We start from the raw sequence: 23,090 nt of genomic DNA on the forward strand, positions 1-23,090 counted from the left end.
TTGATGAAACCAAAGTCCTTTATTGTTTCATCAAATTTCTGATTCCAACTTCTTGATGCTTGTTTGAGACCATAAATTGATCTCTGAAGCTTGCATACCTTATGCTCGCTTCCCATGGATGTGAATCCCTCGGGCTGCATCATATAGATTTTTTCCTTAATGTTTCCATTAAGAAATGCAGTCTTCACATCCATTTGCCATATCTCATAGTCATACCATGCTGTTATGGCAATAATAATTCTTATGGACTTGAACATTGCGACTGGTGAAAAGGTTTCATCATTGTCAACTCCTTGTCTTTGAGTATAACCTTTTGCTACCAATCGTGCCTTGTAGGTTAGTACCTTGCCATCAGGCCCAAGTTTTCTCTTGTAGATCCATTTACACCCTATTGGAACAATTCCATCGGGAGGATCTACTAAATACCAAACTTGGTTTGTATGCATCGAGTCTATTTCCGACTGCATAGCATCAAGCCATAAATTAGAATCCGCATCAGAAATTGCTTCCTTGAAGTTTCTTGGATCACATCCAATGTCGGGTTCACTTTGATCCCCTTCAAGAAGAAGACCATATCGAACAGGAGGTCTAGAAGTCCTCTCGGATCTCCTAGATATAGGCGTGTCCGTTGAAGGTTCTTGAGGTGTGTGGTCGTTATTTTGTATCTCGGGTTCTTCTTGAATTTCTTCGAGTTCCATCATCTTGCCTTTCTTATCTAATAAGAACTCCTTCTCCATGAAGGTGGCATTCCTCAAAACAAACACTTTTGTCTCATAAGGATGATAGAAATAATATCCGATTGAATTCTTCGGATATCCTACAAAATAACATAAGGTGGATCAACTATCCAACTTATCTCCCACTGTCTGCTTCACGTAAGCAGGACATCCCCAAATCCTTAAGTACGAATACTTAGGAGCTTTGTCATTCCATAACTCGTATGGAGTTTTATCTACTGCTTTAGTATGGACATTGTTCAACAACAATACCGCCGTTTCAAGCGCATAGCCCCAAAACGAAGGTGGGAGCTCAGTGAAGCTCATCATAGATCAAACCTATCCAACAAAGTTCGATTGCGACGCTCCGAGACACCATTCAGCTGAGGTGTCATGGGAGGAGTCCACTGAGAGAGAATCTCATTCTCTTTTAGATAGCTCAAAAACTCGGTACTTAAGTATTCTTCACCTCGATCCGATCGAAGTGCTTTAATACTTCTACTTTGTTTGTTTTCTACTTCAGCCTTGAATTCTTTGAACTTTTCAAATGATTCAGACTTATATTTTATTAAATATAAATACCCATACCTAGAATAATCATCAGTAAAGGTAATGAAGTAGGTGTGACCAAATTTAGTACTGATACTAAATGGTCCGCAAACATCTGTATGGATCAAATCCAATAGATTTTGACTATGCTCAGGCTTTCCTTTGAAAGGAGATTTAGTCATTTTTCCTTTTAGGCAGGACTCACAAGTAGGTAGAGAGTTAATATCAGACATATCAAACATGCCCTCTCCCACTAGCTTGTTCATCCTCCTTGAGGAAATATGACCTAGCCTAGCATGCCAAAGGTTTGCCGGGTTTTGACTATCATTTTTTCTTTTATTTTTTGTTACCGATTTATCAACATAATTAATTGGAACTTATTTTAATTTTAAGTTATATAGATCGTTTTCAAGTTGTCCATTTCCAATCAAACATTCATTCTTGTAAATATTGCAAATCCCATTTACAAAATTACAAGAAAAACCATATCTATCAAGCATAGAAACAGAAATAATGTTTTTAACTAAATCTGGTATAAATAAAACATCTCTCAAAAATAACTTAAAATTGTTCCGCAAAACTAAATAAACGTCTACCACTGCTTTGGCTTCAACTCTGGAACCATTTTCGAGCCTCAGCTGGGTCTCACCCATCCTAAGCTTACGACTTCTTGTCATCACCTGCAAATCATTGCAAATGTGAGATCCACATCCGGTATCCAATACCCAAGAAGTAGTATTAAGTGAAACATTTATTTCAATGTAAAACATACCCTTTGCAGTTCGCAACTGCTCGAGGTATTCCTTGCAGTTACGTTTCCAATGACCGGGTTTCTTGCAGTGATGGCAAACATCTCCAGATATGTTCACGTTTGAAGATTTTGTCTTGGCCTTCTTTTGTGGTACAATTTTCTTGGGTGGGACAGAACGTTTCTTACCCTTTCCACTTGGCCCCTTCTTGGAGTAAGAAGAGGAGCCAACCAAGAGTACCGGTTTATCCTTCTTTAATGTGGCCTCATAAGACACAAGCATATTGACCATCTCTTCAAGGGTGGCCTCTATCTTGTTCATATTGAAGTTCACCACAAATCCGTCAAACGACGAAGGAAGGGAAAGAAGTAACAAGTCCGCGTTTAGTTCATGCTCCAAAGTCAAATCGAGTGTTACCAATTTTTCAATGAGCCCAATCATCTGTACCCCATGCTCACGGACCGAAGTCCCATCTCGCATGCGGCATGTCATGAGCTCTTTGACGGTGGCATACCTCTCCGACCTTGACTGAGCTCCAAAAAGTTCCTTGAGGTGCATGTGTATGTCAGCAGCATTCACGGCATCCTCAAATCGCCTCTGGAGTTCATCTGACATTGAAGCTTGCATATAGCATTTAGCCTTGACATCATGGTCCCACCATTGATCAAGTTTTGTCAATTCTTCCGGACTTATATTAGCCGGTGCTTCCTTTGGAGGATTCTTTTCTAACACGTAGAAAATTTTCTCCGAGTTTAGAACAATCTTTAATTTTCGGAACCATTCCGTATAGTTTGCGCCAGTCAATTTTTTTTGTTCGAGAATTGAGTATAGTGGATTGCGCGAATTCATTGTAATGAAATACTGAAAAGAAACAGACAACAATCAGTGATTGTTTAATTAATTTACTAAGACATAAAATATGGCGAGATTTAATTTTATGAATTTCACTCCCACTATTTTAACGATTTCACTACCCTCTAGTGAAAACGGGAAACTTGTTTCCTTAGTGGGAACATGGAGTCCAATTGACAAACTATAGTCCCGAATAATATCAGCCAACCATAATTTTCAAAAGGTAGAGCCCAATTGCTTCTAAAGCAACCCCCATTTTTTTACCTCATGTCCAATAAGGGTCCAATAATATGACACCATTTAATGTAACATGTCAAGATGACCCATCAATATTAAGTTGTGATGGACGGTCGCCATGTGGATCCCCAATAATATGAGTCAATCTCATAGGAGTTTCACTCAACTTACAACATGTGTCGATCCAATGTACAACTTTCCGACGAACGGGCCCCCCCAATAATATGAGCCGGACCGTGCCCGCGGGTAGCATCTCATACATTGATCGTTGATGGAAGGTATGAACATTTAAACAATATTTAAATTCCCTTTTGTTTATCTTGATATCAATTTTAAATCATATTTAAAATGAGGAATTTTTAATTTTGAAAATTGTCTCATCATGCAATATTTGTATGCTTGCGGGATTCATACAATTTAGTCTAAATATGCATACAACAATAATATCATATATTATTTAAAGGATGATCGATCCCAATCACTAATCGATCTGTGGTTGCCAATTATGAGTCTAAGTCCAATCCTAGGTGATATGCAAGTATGCAATGCAATCCTATTACATTGAGCTTCCAATTTACATTTTTTTGGTCATTATTGTCTGCTGGGCCCATCTTTGTCTTCAAATCTTTATCTCCCACTAAGTCTAATAAATTTCGATGACAAGTAGGGGATACATATTTAAGGGTGGGAATGGGCCATAAACCAGGCCCACTTTTTATTACAAATGACAATTCAAATTGGGCTATAAACCAAGCCCATTAATAAAACCCAAAAATAATAAAACCAAATGTAAATAATCTAACATACACCTACCAAATTGGTCATGGCAATCGATCATCCTTTTATCCAATAATTAATTCAATAATTAAATAATTGGATAACATGCAATGGCATCATAATTAAAAAGATAAAATCAAATTTTATCTTATCCTTTCATAAGATCATATCTTATCATCAATTGTACCAAAATAATTAATTTTATAAAATCTAATTTAACGGATAAAATTTATAAATTTTTCAAAAATTCAAATTTATCCAAAAATCAATTTTAAAAATTTCGGACTCAAACAATTTGATCCGATGCCTCGTGGACCAATCAAAAATAATTTTCGATCGGACCAAAAACTAAAATTTCAAAAATTTCAAAATTTCAAAAAAATCAAAATTTTTAAATTTCCGGACTGCCCGGGACATTCCCGGGTAGCCCCGCCTCCACGTGGGATAGGGCTGCCCACGTGGAAGTGGGCAGCGACAATCGCTGCCAGATTGCCCTTGTTTCAAATTTAATTTTTTAAAAAAATTTTCGTTTTGTTTCAAAAAACCGAGGCTAAATATTTTGTACAATAGATTAATTTTAATCGTTTGATCAAAGATTACAACCTGGCTTTGATACCACTGTTGGAACACGCGTTCTCTGATCACACGGATGTGATACCCAGAGCAGCGGAAGTTTAAAAATTTTTATTTTTCGATATGGAACGATTCCATATCGTGGGTATCAAATCCTAACGATTAAAATTGTTGCAAGTAAAAATATAAATACACAATTAAATATTTTTACCTATTCAAGCAAAGGCTTGATTATGGACTCCAACAGAATTTAATCTGCTCTTCTTGTAAATCCCGGGAACCGATGACTATCACGATCAACCTCCGAAATTAAGTCCACGAATAGAAAACTAAAACCCTCTGATTGATTGCACTTGAAACCAATTAGATGTTTATCAAAGAGAATAAACAGATTTGATCTGTCAATTCAGAATGTAATTTTTCACAAAAATTACAGACTAAATTATCTCAAAAGGGACAGAGGAATTCGAAAATTCTCCTTGAAATATTATGCAGTATTTTCGAAAATTGCAAGAATGAATTGTACCTGATTTTCGAACACTACACATGTATTTATAGATAATTTCTAGACTAGATTAAGTTATAATTGTATTAAGACACTAACTCCTTAGGGCCCACAATCCATAACTTAAGCCCAACAAGTCAAGCCTGTTATTATAGAAATTAATATAAAATTCATCGTGACTCCGATTGATAAACTGATTTTACCAATGTGCACAGAAACCATTTCTGCATCTTTTAAAGTCAAGATAATTTTTCTGAATCCGAATTCAGTGATTTCCAAAAATGTCCATCCCTATGTCATTTTAGGAAATTTCACTCCCTTTAGTTAAGAAGTCCAACTTCTCTTTCATTAAATTTAACTATCTCAACGGGGTTTAGTAATCCATTACTTGTGTGACCCTCAATGGTTCAGGGATACAGCTAGCCGTGGGCTCACAACTCCTTGTGACTCGCAACAACAATTTCCGACTTACCCATCGAATCATGGTAAGAGCGCCTAGCAACATCGCCCCATGATTCCCTAGGTATCACTGATAGTGCCTGCAAGAACCAGTAGATTTTGGTTAGCGTACAGTACGGTTCCTTCATCCATATATCCCGATCGAATCAACAACCATTGGTGCATCGAGAGTCGTTCGAGATTCGATAACTATGCATTACATCTTGGAGATCAAATAGTGACATCGCATGTGTTACTAGGAAAACCGAGTAACCTAAAACACATCATGTACTCTGGCCAGAGATTCTTCACACTAATATCTCCTCAGATCGCATAGGATATCCACACTCGCAAGTATGTGGTGAATCCTTGATAACCAAGCATCGACTCCTATATGTGTCGTAACTGCACCCAATCCCGACACCTGTTGACCCCAACAGAGTCGGTAAACGAGTCAAAGTACAGTACTAGCATATAGAGTCTCAATGATGTTTCAAGTAGTAAGGACTAATGGTATACAACCAAAACCGCGGACTTTATCCACTCGATAAGTGATAACCACTTGGAAAGTCCGAATAGGGTAGTTCAATCATTCATCATATGAATATCCATTTGCATGCTTTGAACATCTCCATGTCCATTACCAATGAAACGTGGTACTTGGCATCACAAATGCTAGTCTCAATCTCGAGCGATCCTTATCCTTATTAGCGGACGGCTCAATTGACTAGGAACTGTTTAGAATATACAGTGACTATAAGATGTGTTTCATAATAGTGATCTCTCTTTATTCACTATCTCATCTTACTTACACTATAGTATATTCAAGATCTTTATCAAAACAATAATAGTATATCACAATATAACAATATGAAGAAAGACAAAGAAAATTCCATTAATGAATGTAAATTATATTAAACAAAGATTGTTCATACATAGAGTCATAAAAGCTCTTAGCCACAAGTTGGCTAACCGGGCACCTACTCTTTCATTTCGTAGGTATGTAGGGACCTTTCACAGTTATTTTCCAAAGGTCATAATCTATGGATTGGATATATAGGGACATTCGATTTTTCCAGTATCCATAGTTTATGCCGTTGAAAAGAGGAGGACGATTGGTTGATTGCCCTTGAGCATAATCGCTAGCTAGATTTGCCATAGAGCCTTTTTGAAAATATTTTGTAAAAAGGTGGCTTTGATACCACTTGTTAGAACCTAATGAGGGAAGGATTTAGGTTCTATTGGCAACTTTAGCAATTTAAAGCGATTATGCTAGTACGCAAGCGGAAGACTTAAAGCAATCAAATATAAGCGCAGTAAATAAATGCGTAATGTAAATAAAGCAGTAAAAGGGATAAGAGATTTTTATGAAAGTTTGACGATAAATCTTATACGTCTCCCCTTCTTGGTTAAGATCGATTAACCAAAGATCCACTAGCACTTCAACGTCTTGGTCTTGATTGCTCCAAGGATAGCCGTACAACTCAACACGATCACCGCGTAGATACAACTCAACACTTGGCCTTAAGGGCTCCAAGGATAGCCACAACACTCGCAAAATACACTTGGCTTCACACACAAGTGTTTACAATAACCAAGCAACCAACTCACGAATGAACTTATACAAACAACCCTCGATTTTGAATATAACACACAAATATTTTTGAACTCTTGAAGGAGAGGATCTTGCTTGCAAAGAGAGATGAGAGTGAATTGGTGAGTTCAAATGACTTCAAATGGCATGTATTATAGCTGAAAATTTGGGCAGGTTCGTTGCGTCCGTTCGGGCCTTCGTTGCGTCCGTTCATAGGTTCGTTGCGTCCGTTCGGCGCATTTTGGCTTTTTCGGATGACTTTTTTCCTTAAAAATTGGATCGTGTTCTTGACAGGAAACGTTGCGTCCGTTCCTAGGTTCGTTGCGTCCGTTCGGCATAATTCAGACTGCGCGACAAACTTCAAAAATTCATATCTCATAATCCGTCCGTCGGATTGACTTGAAATTTGGACAGTACTTTAGAACATCCTGAATTTTATTGTGAACGGTGAAGATCGGATTAGAAAGTCTCAAACGATTCCAGTATTTTTCTGAAGTTACTTCGTCGTATTTTTGCTTCTAATTCTGCGCGGCACTTTTGAAAAATTCATAACTCCAAATCCGTCCGTCGGATCGACTTGAATTTTGGACCGTAGCTTTTGAGCATCCTAAACTTTAATATGACCGGTGAAAATCGAAATTGGATGACTCAAACATGCTCAGTAATTTTCGCAATGTTCTTCTCCATAATAATGTTTATAATAATCTAATCTGCAAAGTCTCACTTTAAACGATTAGAAATAATAACCTAGTTTTTTAATTATCAAAACAAGATAAGTTATTGCATTAAAAACATTAATCTCATTTAAGATATTTGTATGCGTTTAAGGCGTAACAATTTGTATATATATGACATCAATTGCCTCAAATTGAGTACAAAATCATGATTTATATTTTCAATTTTAAAGAGATGAAATATAACACAAAAAACTTTATGTCAAGTAAACTTGTTTTTATAACAAATTTAAAATAGTTAGTATTGAAATTTCATATATTGTACCTGATATTCAATTTTTTATACCTATTTTTCACTTCGAAAATGATTTGTGAGCCCAGAGAGTTTCCATATGTTTGTTTATGATTGAGTCCCTATCAAAAATTTATTTTTTATACCGATATTTCACTTCAAAAATTATTTGTGCGCCCAGAGAGTATAAACAAACTTTTTATGAATTAGGGGTGCAGAAAAAATAAATTTCTGACAGAGACTCAATCATAAACAAACATATGACATGTAGATTTTTTTACCAATTAACTCTAGATTATTTTAAGCCGAGTATATTAACATCTTATTAAAAGTTTGTGTTTTTCATAAGTTGCAAAAGTATATTGCAATATTACAAATAAAACTTAAAATTTAAATTAAATCGTTCAAGTTAGAGCAAACGGAAATATATAATTTGATTTGATTTCAAATAAGATGTTGTGTGTGTGTGTGTTTTGTTTTTTAATTATAGAAAAGCGTAAATCCGTGGTTGAACTTGAACAAACCTAATGTAAGACCCAGATGTTAATTATATGATAATTTGGCATAATTAGAATAATTATTGAGATGTTAAATTAAAATAACTATTTATGTCAAATAAGTTAGAAATGAGTTAAAAATATGTATTTTTGAATATCGAGATTTTAACGATATAAAATACATATTAGATCTAAAATAATACATGAGAATTTTAATATCCGGACCATATAATTATAATAAAGAACACACATGAGAATTTTTTTTCCAGCTGGTTTAGTCGAGGTATAACAGGCTTCCCGGAATTGAGATTTTAACAGCTTGAATTTAATTTGTTTTTGTTGGTTATATAGCACCTTTATTGATAGATTATGGATTTATTGTTGTAGGTCGACACTTGAAAGAGTTTGAGTAATATTTTCGTCAACCCGAAAATTATGTTTGATTGTTTAGTGCGATAATTGGAAGCTATTCTTGTTGTTTGAATGTTGTTGGGATTAATCTAAGGATTTCGAGCTAAGAAATTATTACCATTGGGATATTGTGAATTTTTGGAATATTAATTTGCTGTAGGCCGAAACCTTGGAAATTGACTTAAGGTGAACCGACTCAACCCCGGGATCCAACTAAAATCGAGAGCTTTGTGTTTGCTTCAGAGATGCAAAAATGGCACTGAAGCAGTTTCTGCAACTTCCCATTTCACGATTTTGTATATCGACTTACGAAATTGGATTCACCATCTTCTCTGTCAAATTGATTCCTCAGCTGTCGGGTACCTTCTTCTCTGATGCATCATTTTCTTCCAACGTTCACCCATTCCAGTTTTCGTGCAGAAATTGCTCGAATTATACTTTTGAATACTCGTTTTACCTTTCGCTTTCTGTAATGTTATAAAGGGTTGTTCTTAATTTGTGGAACTGCCGTTTTCCATCTTGAATTCTTCTTTTATAATGTTTGTGTTGTGTCTTCTTGGTATCTGAACTTGTTTTAGAATGTGTTCCTCGTTGGTGATTGATTTTTTGTTATTTACCCTTTTATTTTGTCAGCGAGATGGGTCAGGGCTTGCGCATTACAGCCTGACAGAAACTTTACTGCATCAAGTTTGGAGAAAACTGAAGTAAAGAAAAAGTAAGTGCAACTTCCTTATGTTTTGCTATGCACTTCTTAGGCACCCTTCGGCTTTTGCGATAATTAAAGTTACGGTTTCCGGGACATTTATGGCCCTAACTTAGGATACTGAATGTGTGTCATCTCGCGAGTCATGTGATGCCTGTTGAATGTGTAACTTGATGCTTTCAATAAACTGTTTATGTTTATTAAGTAATCCTGTTTATATCTTCTCACATTTTATAGGAAAAGGAGACTGGATGAGGTATGTCTTGAAAGATTTGAGCAGTATAGTCGAACCTTTATTCAATCTTGGATCACTCAAGGTATGCTTCTCTTTGAGAAGTTGGACTTGCAAAAAATGTCAATTTTCTCTGACAATGTAAATAACTGAGATTTATGTATTTAGTCCTTCCAAATACTTAGTCTCTATAGATAGGTTGAAGTTCTTACAATAGAAATGACGTACTTCTAGTGCAGAATCATATAGAGTTGGAAGAAAAGATACGAAAAGAATTATTCTTAAGACATAATTGGTGATTTAAATAGGAAATTTAAGAAGTATTCTTATCTTTTCATTAGATAACATTAAATTGAGTCAAATCTTTGGTTGATCTGACCATGGGTTCGTATTTTGATTTTCCCTATCTAGAAAACCATAGCATCCTGAGAAGCTTATACAGATGCTATTTCTATCTGAAAATGTCCTTTCTAAATCTTGCATTGGAGTTGGTATCAATCGCTTTAAGCTCTTCCTTATGGAAGTTGAACCCCACCCCAAGAGAAAAAACCTCTGTTCTTGTGTCATATTCGTTTTATTTCACAGGCAAGGTAACTGTTGATGGTAGAGTGGTAAACAAATGTGGGACTCCCATCTCTGATAAATCAATCGTGGAGATCAAGGCTGAAATTCCTAAATATGTGTGTAGGTGATAATTCTCTGAAAACAGCCTGTAGCTTGACCTTTGTTTATGCATTTGTCTTAAGACATATTTGTAAGGTCATTGAAACTTCTACCTTTCAATCAATTCATACCCCAGAGCTGGACACAAGTTGGAGGCTGCCATTGAACAACTAGAGATCGATGTTACTGGAAAAGTGATTCTTGATTCAGGACTTTCTACTGGAGGATTTACAGATTGCTTGCTTCAATATGGTGCTTCATTTGTTTATGGTGTTGATGTGGGTTATGGACAGGCAAGAATTCAGACTAAAGATTTTTAACAAAAGGCTCTTCCATTTCTTCCTTCTGCATATTCTATGAAGAGTCAAATTAAAGGGAAGCCTTGTTATACTTTTTATTTGGTTATGTATAAATTCAAAGCACGTAGGGAAAAACTTTCAAGATGTTATTCGTTTTTATATTTATTTTATTTTTTTGGCCTATTGTACCAAGAATCAAATCAATATGGAAGTGCTTGTTCTATTTTTTTAATTTGATTACGTATGGGAAGAATTTAGGGAATGTTCCGCGTGGCTTAGTTTATCCCTTAACCACATAGGGGTCAATGATCTGTTTTCCCGATGATATTCGTTCATTGTGTCGGTGGTTTATGGTTTCCTGACTGGGGCTTAATTTCAAAGATTTATGATAGATCGTGGAAATCAAATATGAAATTGGCATTTTGAGCTGCCTTCACTCCAGAGAACAAGGGAGGAAGAGATGCATTTTTTTAGCATAATCCTCAGGTGCTCTATTTTTGTCACCCTGCATGCTTTGCACTGATTAAAATAACATATTGCTATTTTTGTTTAGGTGGCTGACAAAATACGCAGAGATGAACGAGTGAGTGTTATAGAACGGACAAATTTGCGATATCTTACTGAACTACCGCAGAAGGTTGATCTGGTCACTTTGGACCTTTCCTTTATTTCTTTACTGACGGTACGATTACCTTGAATGCAATTATATTTATTTCCTGTGTTGTTTTCCAGCTGAGTTGTTTTTACACAATCTGTGCATTTTTTTCTGCTTATAGAAATGTATTTATTTTCTTCTTGTTTCTGCAAATTGGCAGGTAATGCCTGCTGTTATAAGCGTAATGAAGGAACGCGGCACGATAGTTTCACTAATAAAACCTCAATTCGAGGCACACCGATCACAAGTATGTGCAAACTTCATTTTTCTAGCTCTAGTTATGCTTTTCATGTTTATGGTTGGTTTATATTACAAGATGATAGTGCGGGCACAATTATGGATTGCTTAATTTTTATTTGTCTGGTATTGCATAAAATGTTTGGAGTCTTACTTTTGGCACAATTGGTCGCTTTTCATCGATGGGTTAGGTTATTTGGATGCTCCAAATGATGCTTTGTGCATAATATGGAAAGAACGAATCTTTAGAATTTTTATCCTCATTCACACCAATTGAAATTTCCGCTTGTTTGATATTCCAAGTCTAAATTTTAATTGTATTTCAGGTCGGAGGTGGTGGGATTGTGAGAGATCCCTTAGTCCATCAAGAGGTAGTCTTTGTTCAACTTAATATTTGGAATTTAGTAAAGCTGGATTTGTGCAATACTTTTTTCCCCTTTTTGATTTCAATTTCTTAACCTTTAACAGTGTAAGCCTTAGATACATTGGCCCCTTTTAATTTTAAAACTTGATGTCGACGACTGAGATGTGAACTTTCCTACATTATTCTGGACATCTCACGCATCAACTTTGTGTCAAGAATCCATGCACGCTTCTGGACATTGGTTTCCATGCATTTTCTTTTGTTCCTTGTTCATCAAATCTTGAAGGCTTTTGGTACATCGATTATCCAATTCATGTCATCATATGCGGAAGTCGAAATTAGTGTCAAATAGATATGATGTTGCCGTCAAGGCTAGGCTAGACTCTAGAGGTAACAGTTGTTTTTTCTTTTCTTCTAAACAATCACCAACTCTATTTTCAAACACGTAGGTTCTTGCAAAGATCATAAATGGTGTACAAAAGCTCGGATTCGAGTGCAGAGGATGGATAGTCTCTCCCTTAAAGGGCGCTGATGGAAACAAAGAGTTTCTTGCTTGCTTCGATCGAAAACCCATGAAAGATGCACTTGTCTCACTCGGCGAGGCAAGTATTGCCAAATTGTACGGATCCATGAAACAAGAAACGTGATTTGAGCTTCTTCTGTGCACGTAACACAGGCTCTCTTATATGGCTGAGCAATATACCAAGATTTTGCATTTGTTTAGTGCCGCTATCAAAACCTTCTAAGGGAAAAACATAACGGACGTGGTGTAAATTGTAGTATACACCAATGGAACTTCTTGTTGCTACCGATGATCAAACAACAATCGATTTACGAGTGTATGTTTTTGTTATGAAATATGTTAATAAATATAATTCATTACACAATTTATTATTACAAGTGTTGTGTTAATAAAAGAAAATTAATAGAAGTCGAAAGATGAACACAACTGAAAATAATTTAGCAGCAGGCTACTCTTATATCAAACACAAACTGAAAATTGCTTTGAAAAAAAAAAATTACGACCCCCTAAAAATTACATTAACTTGCGCGTAACAACTTCTTCATTCAAAAACAAAGGAAAAAACTACTAAAACAAGGATTTGTATATTCTGCAACTGTTTTAACAAGGACCAAAGAGAAGAACGAACTTAAATGACCAATCATTGCCAGACCACTACAGATAAGATTGAAACCGAAAGAATTAAATTACATATTGCGTACAAGTAAAGGACAAATGATGCAATTCTAGGCAAATTTTCTGGTTGTCATTATCTCATATAACCTACTCTTTATCTAATTTTGGACTACAATTGTAGGACATCCGACTTTTCTTGCGTTAATGCTCACAAATATGACCATGCAAATTATTACGAGAACATTGAAATGTCTCGGGGCTTTCGAAATCCGGTGCAAAATAGTAAGCAGTCTACGAAATGGTCTCTGTTGATCTTTTTACCTTCCCTGCAAATGTTTCTGCCACAAGGAGAGGGAAGGCAATGGTTGCATCACAGTGCACCTGCAAATCCAGTAAGGATTATAGTCTGCTACAACTAATGTCTACCAACGTAATTCAACCAGCAGAATGTCAATGCTAACTGATGAGTCCAGTTCACTAAGAGACAATCACAATCACAAGGAGTGGAATTTGAAAGCATTAATCAGAAGGGAAATTATAAACCTTCACGGTATTGGCAGACCCTCGAATTTTGCCCCAAGACACGGCTTCGTCTGGACGGGCACCTGAATCACTTCCATCATATTCTTGTGCAGTGTTGATAAAGACAGCGAAGTCAGCGCCGTTGCGCATCATGTTCGCATTGCAAATGTGATGCTTAGGCAACCCTCCTCCAAGAATTATAATCCCGGTTTTCCTAAGACCAGCATGTACAGCCTCACCATTCATGGCCCTAATATCTGTTTTATGCACCAATCCACTCCCTTAACCTAGAACACAGATCGGAACAAGATGATTAAGAAAATTTAGTTACCTTGCACAATGTCTATCACCAGACCAGGGTCACTCTTAAATGAGTGGAAGTATAACATATCCCCCCAAGGAACCATCTGTTAAGCCCGGACAGAAAATTGGAATATCGTTCTGCAGCAAGAGAAAATGGTCAAGATATTACAGGATTCACATGCCTAACACTGTTGAGAATATAAAGAAGTCAGCAAGCCTCGATAGAAAATACGATAAATGAAGAATTTCCCCAAATATCAATCCATCTATTTAACCAGTGGAGATATACTGCTTAGTTATTGTTATATTCACACAACTCGGAAAGGGTGAGTTTTAGACAACCAATCATTCCGATCTGCTACAAATGAACACTCAACAAATCAGACCCGTAGTCCTCTCTCAACCTTCAAATTTAATGAAAAATTGATTTTCTTAGGGTTTCAATTTCAGTCGGTTCGGGTTTGGGTTCGAGTTCGAGTTCGGCTTCGGGTTGGCGCAATATACTACTTCAAAAATTCTCAATGGCTAAACCAACCAAACCAAACACCCGTTTTTTATTAATTTTTTTTTTTTTAACAAAATAATTAAATAAAAATTCAAAACACAAAATAATAATAGTAACATTTACTTTAAAACACATAATAACAAAATCTAAGCTTATCTATAATTTAAATTTGAAAGTTTAGTTGTCGAAAATTTAAAGTATACTTAATACAAAAAATAAAAAATTATTTTAAAAAATTAAAATTTTACAAAATAAACATTAAACGCTGACAATCTAATATATCAACATACAATAATTTTTTTTTTTCCAAACACACTATATAAAAATGTATCAAATTTTTTCTTAATAATAATAATAAGTTTCAGGTCAACCCGGGTTGACCCGAACTCAAGCCAATTAATTTTTTTGGCTTAGCTTTCAGATCCAACCCGATTCAACCCGAACCAAAAAACTCCAACCCTAACTTGATATTTTCGGGTCGTCTCGTGTAGTTGGCAGATTGAGTTCATTTTTAACACCCCTAGATTTTCTAGTTTAATTTCATTTTTACACCTATCAAAATAATTATTTCCTCTTGGATCAAACTTTAATCTTCTCCCAAAAATACAGTATGTTATATATAATATAACAATATATTTAAAAGTTTTAAATACCCACATCATATTAAAAGATTAGGTTCTAGACAAAACATACAGAAGTTGACCTGCATAGTAAATTTTATTTTTTTCTAGAAGCAAAACAAAACGTACAATAAATATTTTTGTAAATTAAACTAAAAAATGTGAGATATTTGTTCTCCTGACATATCCTTAAATTAAATATCTTATTGTAAAAAGAATTTTCATTTGTGACAATGAGACAACATTGATAAATGCCCATAAGGAAAACAGATTGAAGCAAAATTATAAACACTAAAAAACACTTGCACGAACATCTACCTTGTAAGCCCAATACAAGTATGAGCTCTCGTCGTTGATTTCTTTCCCAAGGCGAGCAATCACTTTTGATGGGGTCCAAAGTACATTCTGGAAAATGGATGGAACATTATTATAAAATCAATAGATGAGACTTGTTTGGGTTCTGTAAAATGAGGAAAACTAAATTTAGAAAGAGGCCAAAGCAAAGCTTGGTAAGGAGTGTGGCTTTTGCTAGAAAATACAGTTTTTTCCATACAAAATCACATAATGCGTAGCATGTAAATATGGAACAATTGTTAACATAAGGAGTTGATCCAATAAAAAAATTGAACACTAAATACAATACAATTAAAATAAAAGCGTGAGAAGTTCAATGTAAAGTTTTTCATCCATTTGGACCATATCAAGAAATCTAATTATCCACGAAGGGTAACATAGCTATTAAATTATCTTGGCAAGACGAAAAGGACGACATCCAAAAGAATACCTGCAAATTTTGTTCATGTAACATCTGATCGAAAATTGGAATGATCCAATCCTCAAATTTACAGAAGTTGTCATTAGGAACCAGCAAATTACCAATGCGATTCAAGCCCTTTGAGCGAAGAACAGCTCCCGGAAGATCAAAATCACCTTTGTATGTGGGAGAAAGGCACTTCACAAGGTCCTCCTCTATGCCACCAGCTGTAGTCACCACTACATCAACCTACGGACACATTGAATAAATTTACAACAGCCGTTTTCTGAAGTCACTGAGTGAATTTAGATTGACACTACATTTTATGAAATTCTAGTGATATTATATGGCGTGAATTTGGTCGCACATCAATAGCATTTGATAAAAAAAAAATTGTAATTTTCCAATGTGTTGGGGATGAAAAACCACTCAAAGTGATTGGCACCACAACCACAAAGTCCTGCCCCATCAACTCCATGGAGGTAACTTAACTTTAAATTTCAAACACGTCTAGTTGCCATTCAGTCCTATCCAGACTCGAGTATCACAGGTGTAATATACTTTGAAGATATAAAGTAGAGCTTACTTTTATTAACATTTCATAACTTCAAGTTCCAGCTTCAAAATTTCCAATTAAAGCTCACAAGAGTGTAGCATTTAAAGTAAGAAATTTCGATATGGTGAGCAACCACCATGAACACTTGTATGAGCATTGGCACCATGTATGTCACAACAACGGTGCACATACAAGTGAGCATAGCCACTAAAATAAGGTAGTATTTGCAAACTCTAAATATAAGTGATTATGGGTTTTTTTCTTCACAAATTTGTTAAGAAAAAATTCAAAATCACTTATTTTTAGAGGTTGCAAACACTGCTTAAAATGGAAAACAAAAGATTTGTACAGCTGACAGATTCCTCACATCAATCATTCTAACTAAAAAAAATAGAACTCATGAAAGATTTCAAGAGAGCAAGTGTTTCTTTGATAGGCACTCACCATTCGATGTTGAAGAAGATAGCGAATTATGTCCCGAATGCCAGAAGAGATGAGATTTGACGTAAAACCAAGAAACGCCTTGCACTTCACAGATTCTCTGAAAGTAATGTTTTTTTCCTCTACGCTGCAGTCCTCAGCCCGTTAGCCGGACTCTCATCCGAGAGCCTCCAATCTAACTTCAACCACAACAAAAAATTACAATAACCAGGCTGAAGCATAATTCAACATCATTCTAGAGATCGACGAGTTCATATATAACTTCGAAAAGTAATATTTCCCCAACCAAAAAAAAAAGAAGAGAGAAAGAGAGAGATTGTATCGACAAACCATTTCATTGACAATTTGAATGGCGTCACCAAGATTAGAAGCTTGGAAGCCTGTAGAAGCCATGGATTTGAGCAACGCGTGATAATTAACTCCATGATTGAAATCGTAGCCCTCGATTTTGGGGGAGGCGCCATCCAGAGACACCGAGCTCTTGAACGCCGCCTCGCGTGCGGATTCCATATATTCTCTTTGTGAGGCCCGGTTACCCTGATTATGAGCCCGTTTACATTAAATTTTTATTTTAAAAAATGTTTTTTTAAGTTAGTTTTTAAAAGTTTTTTTTAAAATAAAAGCCGTAGTATTTTTGTGTTTGGATAAATAAATAAAAAACACTTATTTAATTGATGAATGTGTTTGGATGAATACTATTTGTAGAGCTTTTTTACTAATATATATTTATATTAAATTTATAAACAATCTAATAATATGAGAATATTAAGAATAACACAATAAATCGATAAATCATAAGAATTATTCATAAAGATTGAAAATCTTCAAAATCATAACAACAATGATATATGTCAATATTTCACTTATTATAAATTATTTATATAAAACACATCATTTTCAACGACTTATAGGCAATGAATTTCTTATGTCATTTCTAACTTCTTTCATGTGTATAATGTTTTCCTGCGTGAGCTCCTGCCATCTTGTACCTCCATCATCAACATAATCATTTTCACCATCTTGCTCAATTTTTTGTAAATCATCAATGTTTTCGAGTTGTTCAAGGATATCTCCAGTTGCATCGTATCACCTTATGAAATTGTGCAAAGCAAAACATGCCACTATAATTTTGAATTGAGTACCCAGAGAAAATGTGGGCATATTTTGTAATACCTTCCATCGTGCTTTGCACACTCCAAACGTTCTTTCAATAACCGTTCTTAGACTTGAATGGTAATAATTAAATACTTCATTTCTTGATCTGAACTGTGGAGCCAATCGAAATTGAGGTAAATGATATCTAGTATCTCTATACGGTCCCATAAAGCCTTCGAAAGTAGGATAGCGGGCATCAACTAGATAATACTTACCTAAAAAAATTAGAGTTAAGGTATGAATATAAATTTAAACACTTAAAAAAAAAAGAAAGAGTAGAATGGAACATTCAGGTGGGAGTGGAAAATGCAATTTCTCTCTTCGCAAAGCCTCTTTAAAAAATTTAGAATCATGAGCAGAACCTTCCCATCCAGCCCATACAAAAGTAAAGCACATGTCGAAGTCGCATACTGCCATTACATTTGTGAAGTAAATACTTTTCTTCCGATGAAATCAATTTGCTTACCAGGCGGAACACGAACACATATGTGTGTGCCATCAATAGCCCCTATACAATCTTTAAAATAAGGCCAGTATCTTTTATCATTCTTAATATATCTAGGAACATCTGTAAATTTAGCATCGATAGGTTTGATGATATCTCTCGACAGCTTCCATATAGACTTCAAAACACTATGAAATTGTCTTGAAACAGTTTCCCCCGAGTGTTGAAAACGCTCTTGAACATTCCTAACTGACGCAGGTTGACCCATCATATACAAAAATAATCCTACTTGTTCGTAAATATCAACTCCTCTTGTTGGTTGTAAGCTATATTTTTTGTGTAGATCATCACATAGTTTATAAAACACATGTTTCCTCATTCTAAACATTTCAAAGCATCGTGTCTCATTGTCATTCAATATCTCCGCCACCCATTGAGACCCCGATAACCATGATGTCCTACATTCTTCTTTAACAATATATTTCAAAGCATAATTCGTAACACCACACAATGACAACAAAAGCAATCTTTTTTTTGATATATGCGTATTTCTCATAGAATCAACGGAAATGTCTGAATTACTTGATGCATCAGAGTCATCTGATACGTTTAAATCTGAACTCTCAGCCATCCTGTGAAAAATTATAAATAAAAATAAAGATAGTACGCAAACAATAGGCAAAAAATATATTATATTCTTGCATGAAAAAACTTAAAATATTACGAAATAAAGGTAATCCGTCAATAAAGAACCAAACAAGTCTTGTCAAAAAAAAAAAAAATCAAACATGTGAAAATCCAAATAAATTTCCTAAAAATAGAACTCATGTCAATAACGCTTCAAATCATCTTTGTTGAAAGTTGTTGCCCAACCAAACTGCAGTTCTGGATCCTTGTAGTGACCCGCAATTAATCAAGATAATTAAGGAAATTAATTACTAATTTTGCCTAAAATTATCCGAAGTGGATCGGAAGCTCCGAAGCACGGATCGGAAGCCCCGATCGGGATCGGACGTTCCGTTGGAGGATCGGAGGTTCCGTTCTGGCTAGGGCTGGCGTCATCACCGACGTCAGCAAGATGACATCACTGCTTACGCATGTGAGGTGACATCGGACGTTCCGATTTCACGATCGGATGCTCCATTCACGATCGGACGTTCCGATCGCCGTCTATAAATAAGGGGTCCGAGCCCTCATTCTGTGCACTGATTTCCCCTTCTTTCCTCTGGTTTTCGAATCTTCTTACTTAGATCTACGGAGTTCTAGGCATCCTATTGGGAATCCGGAAGTTGCCTAGCGATCTCGGCGTCGTAGCGGAGGTGTGCCTAGGTTTTGAGACGATTCTACACCAGCGGGCTGACGACGGACGAAGGTATAATTTGGCTTCCTAAAAATATTTAGGAGTATAAAATAGCTTAGTTAAGGCTTTTAGAGCGTTTATAGTAATGCATGGACTTTTGCATGTGTAGACGCAGTAGAGCAGACTTATAGGCTTTGGACCTAGACGGGTGTGCTAGGAGTTGACCTGCAGTGTTAGAGGTACGTAAGTACTGACCGAGATAGCCGGCATGATATTTATACATATGTGTTTGATGCATGATGTGTGCTGTATTGGCTATGTTTTACTGTTTTTAGCACATGCATATGTTTTTACGGAGACTGCATCGGGTATGATGTGAGTCATGAAAGTTTTTATCAGTCGAGGCAATTCTTCCTGAGGATTCGTGTCTTGGGAATATACGAGTACCACACGGAGTCGCTCTCTTGCCCGGTACTGTGTATTCCAGGCGCCATGAGTAAAGTGATTTAACCCTGATTTTTAAAGTCATGTGCATGCTCATATTTGTATTTATATCATTGCTTCCGTATTGAGCGTAGTCGCTCACGCCCCTTATGTTTCGTGTTTTGGGACACCTTGTGGCGGGTCAGGTCTGAGGCTGGACGGTCCCGGTGGTCCCCAGCAGGGTTGAGGTTGCTACCGTGCAGAGGTAGTTTGTTAGGGATTCTGATACCCTAATTTCGATTTGGTTGTATAAAGAATTATACACTATTTCTATCATCGGTTGTATTCTGCCGATTGGATTTGTTGTACTTTGGAATTATCCGCTATTTAACGCTTTAATTATTATTGCTTGCGCTAATCACTCTGATTAGGTAGTGGATCCGGGTAGGGTCGCTACATTCATTGGTATCAGAGCGCATTGCAACTTGGAATTAGTAAAGAGGATTTTAAGAGTTGTCTGTTGTTATTGACAGATGGCAGATGATGATTACGAGAGTCAGGATAGTGGTGGTCGTTGGGGTGATCCACCAAGGAGACATCACCGTAGACATCATCATGAGGATCATAGGCGTTTTAGTATGAACCATTTTCTTCAGATGACTCCTAAGCCATTGGTGGGTGGCGAGGCTCCTGCAGTTGCTGAGGACTGGTTGGAGCGTATGGAGAGTTGTTTTCGGGAGTATCAGTGTACTGAAGCCCAGAAGATGGAGACTTTAGCTTTTGTTCTAAAGGGAAATGCGAAGAGGTGGTGGAGAGCTACTTCTACTCCGTTTATTGCCGCCTGGGGTACCGCTACTTGGGCTGAGTTTAAGTCTTCCTTCGAGAAGCATTACTTTCCTCCAGCTTTGCGTCAGACGAAGGAGAGCGAGTTGCTGAGTTTGCGACAGGGTACTATGACCATTGATGAGTACCAGCAGAAATTCTTTGAGCTTCTTTCTTTCAGTCCCCATATTGCGAGTAGCTCAGAGACGATGCACGATCTATTTCTTCAGGGCCTTAACCCTGACATTCATCAGTTGGTTGCCATGGGCAGAGAGAGGAACTTCGAGAATTTGGTGAACAATTGTCACCAGGCAGAGGACAGTCTGCAAAGGAACAGGACTTTTGGATCTTCTACATCCAGACCATCTAGCTCTTTGGGTCCAAGGGCCTAGTCTTTTAAGAGACAGGGTGGTACTTCTTCTTCTTCCGGATCTGGCGGTGTTCATCGTTTTGGTGATTCACGACGTTGTCGTCAGTGCAAACGGAAGCATCACCCAGGAGCGTGTCCTCATATCACTGGTGTTTGTTTTCAGTGCGGACAGGAGGGTCACATGAAAAGAGATTGTCCCACTTTGGCCGGTACAGTGAGTGGTTCGGGGAGTGTTGGTGGTTCTCAGACCACTATCTATCAGCCACCGCAGTATCAGCAGCAGCCTTCGCAGCAGCAGCGTCAGCAGTCGCAGCCATCGCAGCGACATCATTCTCAGTCTTCTTCGAGAGGACAGTCATCGCGCCCGCGTGCTCAGGGGCAGGTGTTTGCGCTGAACCAGGAGCAGGCTCAGGCAGACAGTGAGAACATGATTGCAGTTACTTTTAGTTTGTGCGGTTTTCCTGCTTATCTTTTGATCGATACTGGTGCATCGCATTCATTCATATCAGCTCGATTTGTTAAGAGGCATAGATTACCTTTTGTTTCCTTAGACGTCTTGTTAGCGGTTTCGACTCCGATGGGTCAGGAAGTCTTAGCTAAGAGTCTTGTTTTGGGTTGTATTTTGGGATTTGAGGGACATCTGTTGAGCGCTAACCTGATGGTTTTAGCGATGGATGACTTTGATGGTATCATCGGGATTGATCTTCTGACTTCGTATCGAGCGGTAGTGGATTGATACCAGAGATTTGTCCAGTTTCGCCCAGAGGCTGAGGATGCTTGGTATTTCTATGGTAAGGGAGCGCGACTCCCGATGCCAGTGATTTCTGCTCTGAAAGCCCGACGTGCTTTAGAGTCTGGAGGGGAAGGCTACCTGATCTATGCGATTGATGCATCCTTAGAGGGTCCGGACATGGAGGAGATACCAGTAGTCAGTGAGTTCCCGGATGTGTTTCCCGACAAGATTCCAGGGTTACCACCTGTGCGAGAGATCGAGTTTGGCATTGACTTGTTGTCAGGGACAGCGCCGATTTCCCGAGCACCGTACCGATTAGCTCCATCTAAGATGCGAGAGTTGCAGCAGCAGTTGCAGGATCTTCTTGATAAGGGCTACATTCGACCCAGTGTTTCACCTTGGGGAGCCCCGGTTCTATTCGTCAAGAAGAAGGATGGTTCGATGCGTTTGTGCATTGACTATCGTCAGTTGAACAAAGTGACAGTAAAGAACAAGTATCCTCTCCCGCGGATTGACGATCTGTTTGATCAATTGCAGGGTACTACTGTCTATTCCAAGATCGACTTGCGTTCTGGGTATCATCAGTTGCGAGTTAGAGACGAGGATGTTTCGAAGACAGCATTTCGTACTCGATATGAGCACTATGACTTCTTAGTGATGCCATTTGGTCTGAAGAATGCTCCAGCTATTTTCATGGATTTGATGAACAGGGTTTTCCGAGAGCTCTTGGATAAGTTCGTTGTAGTGTTCATCGATGACATCCTTGTGTATTCTCGTAGCATGGATGAGCATGCCTTTCATCTTCGTACTGTTTTACAGACCTTGCGAGAGTATCAGTTGTATGCTAAGCTCAGCAAATGTGACTTCTGGATTGACCGAGTTGTGTTCCTTGGTCATGTCATTTCTAGAGATGGAGTATTAGTGGATCCTAGCAAGACAGAGGCTATTCTTAATTGGTCGCGCCCGACGACAGCATCTGAGATTCG

At 37.2% G+C, this 23,090-nt stretch overlaps 1 protein-coding gene and 1 pseudogene across 1 annotated transcript; one reads left to right on the top strand and one right to left on the bottom strand.

Annotated features, from left to right (window-relative positions):
- The first annotated feature begins 8,794 nt into the window (after nucleotides 1–8,794).
- LOC140863392 (uncharacterized) lies at nucleotides 8,795–12,897 on the top strand. The gene is made up of 9 exons (XM_073266786.1): nucleotides 8,795–9,223; nucleotides 9,498–9,579; nucleotides 9,805–9,884; nucleotides 10,385–10,487; nucleotides 10,599–10,755; nucleotides 11,315–11,443; nucleotides 11,577–11,663; nucleotides 11,980–12,024; nucleotides 12,467–12,897. The coding sequence occupies exons 1-9, from the start codon at nucleotides 9,118–9,120 to the stop codon at nucleotides 12,662–12,664; spliced, it is 987 nt and encodes a 328-aa protein (XP_073122887.1). The 5' UTR covers nucleotides 8,795–9,117; the 3' UTR covers nucleotides 12,665–12,897.
- A 172-nt stretch (nucleotides 12,898–13,069) lies between these two features.
- LOC140863391 (deoxyhypusine synthase-like) lies at nucleotides 13,070–17,371 on the bottom strand (annotated as a pseudogene).
- Between the last annotated feature and the right edge of the window lie 5,719 nt (nucleotides 17,372–23,090).

Source organism: Henckelia pumila, chromosome 4 (assembly GCF_033568475.1).
Source record: "Henckelia pumila isolate YLH828 chromosome 4, ASM3356847v2, whole genome shotgun sequence".
NCBI classification, from domain to species: domain Eukaryota; kingdom Viridiplantae; phylum Streptophyta; class Magnoliopsida; order Lamiales; family Gesneriaceae; genus Henckelia; species Henckelia pumila.